Raw genomic sequence first — 6,000 nt, forward strand, 5'->3', positions numbered from 1 at the left:
AGAGTTAGGGCCCTCTGTCTGGACAGGTCGCTGTCGCTTGCCCAGAGCTGGTCTGCTTTGGCCGCAGGCTTGTCTCACCGAGGGTGTGAACACTTGGCACACAAGCCGATTGTCCTAAAACTGCTTGATTATTTTGTCCAAAAGAAGAGACACAGGAGGAGAGTTTGGGCCGGGCACGGGGAGGGCCAGGAAGGGGCCACAGGGAAGGGGTCAGAGGCTCCCCTTCCAGAATGGCCTGTCTGGGGACGCATTTTAACCATGACCCCTCAGTGGGGAAAACAACCTGTTACTCTGTACATCCCGATTGGGGAAGAAAGTACGGTCTGTTTTAGAGATTGCTCTCTCAGGCTGTTAAAGGGAGAAGTTCCACACCTCGGGTGTAAGTTCTAGATAGATGGAAGCTCGTTTTCCGGGAAACTTGACTCTTTGGACAACAGGGACATCACCAGGCTCAAGCAGGGGCCTCGCGTGATCCAGAGATGGGTTTTGTTCGGCATGCACGCCGTTGTTGCTGATATTTAGAAGTGGGCAAACTCCCCGTGGCGGCCAGTCGCTGGCCCCCATGCCCCCACTGCCCTGGTGCCGGTCTCTCTGTCCCTGCTGCCTGTTGCCTGGCCCCGCAGTGTCACTCACTCCATGGCCGCCAAGCAGCGCCTGGGGTCTCCCGGGAGCAGCCGGACGGTGCTCGCTGCACAGGCCGGGCCTCGGGGCTCCCTGGTGTGGCCCACGTCCGACCGAGAGCCCCCCGCAGGCCTCGGTGACACACACACACTCGGGGACAGGCGGTCTGAACCACGGCTGCTGGCGGTCCGGAAGCCAGGGAGCCACCCCCCGCCGAGACCGTTGTCCTCGCTCCATCTCATCACGCAGGCACCCCTCTCGCCCCGTCCCCAGGAGGGAGGCCACGTTCGCACAACCTCCGTTACAGTCTTTTGTGAGAACTGCTGTCTGCTGCCGGTGCTCATCTCGAGTTTAGAAATGCAACGATGCCCACGGTAGAGGCCGGGTGCCGTCCACGGGATCCCGGGGGCGCCGGAGCCCAACGAGGGGCCTCCTGCATTTAGGCTCAGGTCGGGCACCAGATGAGAGAACCTGCCCCGGCTCGTCAGGACAGGAGCCTGCTGACCACCTGGCTGTGTCGCCAGTCACGTCACAGAGCCGCTGGGCAGTGCGCTGCTGTCGTGCTTTCGGTGCAAGACGGCGAGCTCAGGGCTCTGCCTGAGGCTCGGGGTTCTAGTCTGTTCTGCGGGCGTTCAGTGGGGGCAGCTTCAGTGTCTAGTTCGCTCTCCACTGGCCTGTTCTGGGTGGCCGTGCCCCCTGTCCTGCCCACCAGAAGCGGGGCCTCAGAGGCCGGCCACCCGCCCGGGGGCAGGTAAGTACCGAGGCGCGGATAGGATGGAACCGGGCTGGCCTGGCACCAAGGCTCCAGCGCCCACGCCTGGGCTAGTGACGGAGCTGCGGCGGCCCTGCCTCTGTGCCACTGGGGGAAGCCAAGTTCAGTGTTGAGAGGACACATCAGGTGCCTGCAGACGTGGGTCTGCTGCGCTCACAGGGGCCCAGGGCTCTGAGCTGCCCTCTGAAGCAGAGCCTCGGGAAGGGCCTGCACGAGCACGGTGTCCTGCACAGGGAAAGTGCGTCAGGGTTGCCTCTCTGTCCCCAGGATGCCTTCCAGGAGGAGTACTACAGGACGGGCACCTTCCCGGAGACACCCATGGTGCCCCCCCGGAGGCCCTGGACGCTCATCAACTGGTTGTTCTGGGCCTCCCTGCTGCTCTACCCTTTCTTCCGGTTCCTCGTCAGCATGGTCAGCAGCGGGTCTTCCCTAACCCTGGCCAGCTTCGTCCTCGTCTTCTTCGTGGGTAAGTAGAGAGCACAGGACCTGCCCCACCCATGCAACTGTGAGGAGCACCTGCCAGGGGGACAGGTGGAGGCCAAAGTGGGGGTACAGTCAAGCCGGGCGTCGCAGGTCTATGAACAGAAGGCTCAGCCCGCAGACGGACAGGGAATGCTAGCTTGCAGGACTCCCGGTCAGGCCCACCCAGGGTCGCAGGCCCAGAGGAATTCACCTGTGGCTGCTTTCCCCAGGGCTCTGCGCGGCACGGCAGCTCTGCAGACAGCTCTGCTCCCTGTAATCAGTCCTCCCTCCTCACCAGGAAAAACTTTTCCTGGAGCCCAGCAGCCACGTGCAGAGAGGCTCTTGGCCATTCGAAGCAGGTCCCGGCCCCTCTGGGGAAGCGCGTGTGCTTCTAGACGTTGGTTGCCACATGCATGACATGGAATAGAGAGGTCTGGGAGCACTTTTGCATCATCCGTACTGGCTTCATTGACCAGGAGTTTGACTACTTTGGTTTCTTCATGGCCCCGCGGTTCTCTGCACCCTGCCGCTGGTCTTCTAAGTAGGGCAGCCAGAGGGAAACTCGGTAGGATTCCCCGGGAGAGCAGCCCCGGGAGAGCAGCCCCGGGAGATAGACACATCTCCCAGAGTCTGAGGGAGACTCTGGAACTCCTCCGAGACTTTGGAAAGCACGGGCAGAGCATGCTCTGCCTTCCTGAGACCAAGGGGACATGGCACGGAGTCAAAGCACGCAGTGATCTGCGTGCTCGTTTCAAATGGACATAGCTCAGTTGTTCCTACAACGGACGAGGTGCTGAATGAGTGCTCGAAAGACTCCGACAACACAAAAGAATATAAAATTGAAAGTGTCTCAGGACAAAATCCCCCTCCGAGCTTGCGCCCCAGAGATGAGATAATCATTAACATTCTGGTGCACATTCTCCTGGACTCAGACGTATATGCATATATACATTCACACACAGGGACTATCCCTAGCTCACGGTTCTCACCTGATAAATTGTGGCCACCTGCACACGTCACGACACACAAAACCTAGCTCATTCTTTTGGATCAAGCCAACCAGTTCTAGACTGTTTGCAATAGGCAAACTGGCCACTGTTCTGACACTAGACCCTATTGTCATCTTTTTAAAAATGGAAGGTATATTTTAATGCTGAAAATTAAAATAGTATCTGCTCTGTGTAGGAAAAAAAGAAGGTATAGGAAAAAACCCGCTTCTAATCATTTAACTCCCTGCAACACAGGCCGGAGGACCCCGCAGCACTGCTGTGTGCTGGCCAGGTGTCCAGGAGCTGTGGTTGTTGGGGTCCCCGGAGGGAGGGGAGCAGACTGAGCCTGCCTTCAGTGGGGCTCCCTGGTGATGAAGGTGTGGAGCGCGTGCCAAATGGGGGCCGAACACTCTCCCGGGGTCTCCAGGAGCTGACTGCCCTGGGCCCCTCGGCCCTCGCCCCGCAGACCCGTGCCTCATCAGCTGTGAGCCCGGGCCTCACTACCCTCTGCCCGGGATTTCTGTATTTGTGTCTCGTTCCCCTTCCAAGGCCTTTGAGCGACGGAGTCTACAGTGCGATCACGGCCACGGCATGGTGGCCCTGCCGTTGGGACAGGCCCTCCTGGAACTGCCCGTTTGTAACTGGCCCAGGGCATACCCGGGCCTTGTTGGGCGGGGCTGCGCTCGCCCACACAGCGATGTGTGTCACATTGTGACCTGGAGATTTTGGTTATCATCCATTTATCCATTCTGAAATGCGTGTTATGTGCTTGGTGCTCGGCTCCTCAGGGGACTCAGACGTGCTCCCTGCCCTGAAGGAGCTCCCCGAGTCCGCCCTCTCCGAGAGCGGCTTCGACTGCAGTGTGTGAACTCGGCCCTGTTGTCTAGCTTCCTGGTGGCCCCGCTGGGCTCTCAGGAGGGTCCCTCCTGTTCCATTTGGGCTGGCCCCACTCGGAGGCAGGGGGTTTTCCCGTTCACTGCTCTAATACCCCAAGAGCAGAGCTGGGCACTAAACAGATGTTTGGGCTCGTGCACTCTCCAGGCGCCTGGTAGGTTATCCAGCTTCGCTAAAGGGTGTTGTGTAAATTCCTGTCCTGCATTCGCAAAAGAATCCTCTTTGCCTTGGGGGCCAGCGTGGCAAGCAGAGGAATTTGGTAAGCCTCATGTACAGTGGAGCGCAGCTCAGCAAACTCTAAGGGTTGAAGGATTAAAACCCACCAGCAGAATAGCCTTGCTCTGTTCGTTTGAATGTCACTTAGTCTGACGCCCGTGCTCCCGGAGAACTACAGAGAGATTATGCAATGGGCCCCAAGTTAGCTGGCGAGATCTCAGCTGATGCTGGAGGTCTGCAGACAGCTGGCCTCCCAGCATTCTCCCCGGCCGAGCACCCTGGAGTCCCCTGTGGGCTCCTCCTAACTGCCTGCGCTTCCCATTTCTGCAGCTTCTATGGGAGTTCGATGGATGATCGGTGTGACAGAAATCGACAAGGGCTCTGCCTACGGCAACATCGACAGCAAGCAGAAACGGAGCGACTGACCCCAGACACATTAGCGCCCGGAGGGACCCTTGGGGACTGGTGGACGCTGCCAGCCATCCTTAGTGGGACCCAGGGACGAAGTGGGGTGAGCCCCTGCGGGAAGGCAGGGAGTGTGGTCTCAATGCCAGATGGGGAGGAAGATGTTCTTAAATCTTTTGTCCCCCATAATGCTTTAGTGGGTTTTGATTTTTTCGTGTGAGTGTGTGAGTGTGTGTGTGTGAGAGAGCGGGTGTAAGGGAAAGGATACATACAAGTGAGAATGATGTGCGGTTGTTAGCCTTATTTTGTGATCATTCAGAGGGGATCCGAGGCACGGGGGGGGGCAGGGATGGGGAACGGAGGGCTCCCCTTCATTCTTTGGTGCTCAGTTTTCTGTACTGGATTGCATAAGAGTGAAAGGCGCTTTAGGTAAGATGACTAAATTATGCCTCCAAAAAACCGATTAAAGTGTTTGGCTCCCTGTGCTATGTGTTTCCACGGACTGCTCCATCCTCCGATTCCACCCTCTGCCACTGTTCTGGGGTTCTGGACGGCAGTGACCCCGCAGCGCGGCCAGGAGGGAGCGGGGTGGACTCAGCATGAGGGGGACAGCTGGATGGGGCCCTCCTGGCCACAGACACAGGTACAGGAGTTGGAGGGGTGTGTAGTTAAGGGGTGCGGCAGGTGCTGGGGGACGAGCTGAGCGTGTCTATTGGACACAGTGAGAGGCCTGTAAGGCAGCTTTGGTTTTCCCAATCTGCCTGCAATGGAGTCTTCCTGGCCCCAGGCTTGAAGAGGTGGCCAATCCCCGGAAGGACCTGAACGGAAAAATAAAGCACAGGCACTCTGCAGCTGTTTGAGAAACGACCTCACGTGCACGGCTCATCTCAGTAGCAGGCAGAACCTGGGCCCCTCAAACCAACACAGGCTCACTTTTTAAAAACACCATGCAGGAACCGAGATGCTCCTCTGAGCAGGGTCAGACTGGAGCAAACACCGTGGGACGAGGACCCGCCAGCGTCACTTTTCTTCCGGAAGCCCAGACTTTCACACCGAGAAAGAGGGCTGGCTGCCCGTTGACACGTGAGGCCACCTTTGGAGTCTCGGCCACACGCAGGACCTCTGCAAACCGCTGCCAGTCCAGAGGCCACACGCACGCGAAGGACAAGCAGCAGTCTCTCTGGTGGAGAACGTTTAGCCACGGGACACTCTGTCCTCTCAGGCCGCGGCGCCGATGGCACTCACAGCGGGAACTTAGGAGCTGAGAGGTAAGCAGACGGCTTTCTCCCTGCGCACAGCGACACGCTGCCCGGGACGGAGCGCTGTCGCTGCGCTTACAGACGGGAGAAAGTGCTGCATCCAAAAGCTGGGCACGACCTAGTCAGCATCGCGTTTTCAGACGTCTGCTCATTTACTCACCAAGTGTTTCCCAAGCACGACGGAACTAGGTAAGCCAAGGAGTTAGGAGAGCGCGCGAGCAGCTCTCTGCTGAAGGGATGACAACGTATCCCTGTTAGGAACTGCAGAAGCGAAAAGACAAACAGATCCTGGCTTAGCTGCGGGGAGGGAGTTTCGGGGAGGCCAGAGCCTGAGCGGACATTTGCAAGCATCCCTGGGAGCAGGGGTGATGAGCCCATGCAT

At 58.5% G+C, this 6,000-nt stretch overlaps 1 protein-coding gene across 3 annotated transcripts in view; it reads left to right on the plus strand.

Moving 5' to 3' along the window:
- The window catches only part of AGPAT4 (1-acylglycerol-3-phosphate O-acyltransferase 4), a 120,492-nt gene extending 115,648 nt beyond the window's left edge, over nt 1-4,844 (plus strand). For all 3 annotated transcript variants that reach the window (XM_026505176.4, XM_026505175.4, XM_057310909.1), the window contains exons 8-9: nt 1,661-1,859; nt 4,285-4,844. In XM_026505176.4, the coding sequence (XP_026360961.1) occupies nt 1,661-1,859; nt 4,285-4,379 (294 nt within the window). In that variant the 3' untranslated portion in view covers nt 4,380-4,844. The remainder of the gene's footprint in view (nt 1-1,660; nt 1,860-4,284) is intronic.
- The last annotated feature ends 1,156 nt before the right edge of the window (nt 4,845-6,000 follow it).

This window comes from Ursus arctos, unplaced genomic scaffold (genome assembly GCF_023065955.2).
Source record: "Ursus arctos isolate Adak ecotype North America unplaced genomic scaffold, UrsArc2.0 scaffold_13, whole genome shotgun sequence".
Lineage (NCBI taxonomy): Eukaryota > Metazoa > Chordata > Mammalia > Carnivora > Ursidae > Ursus > Ursus arctos.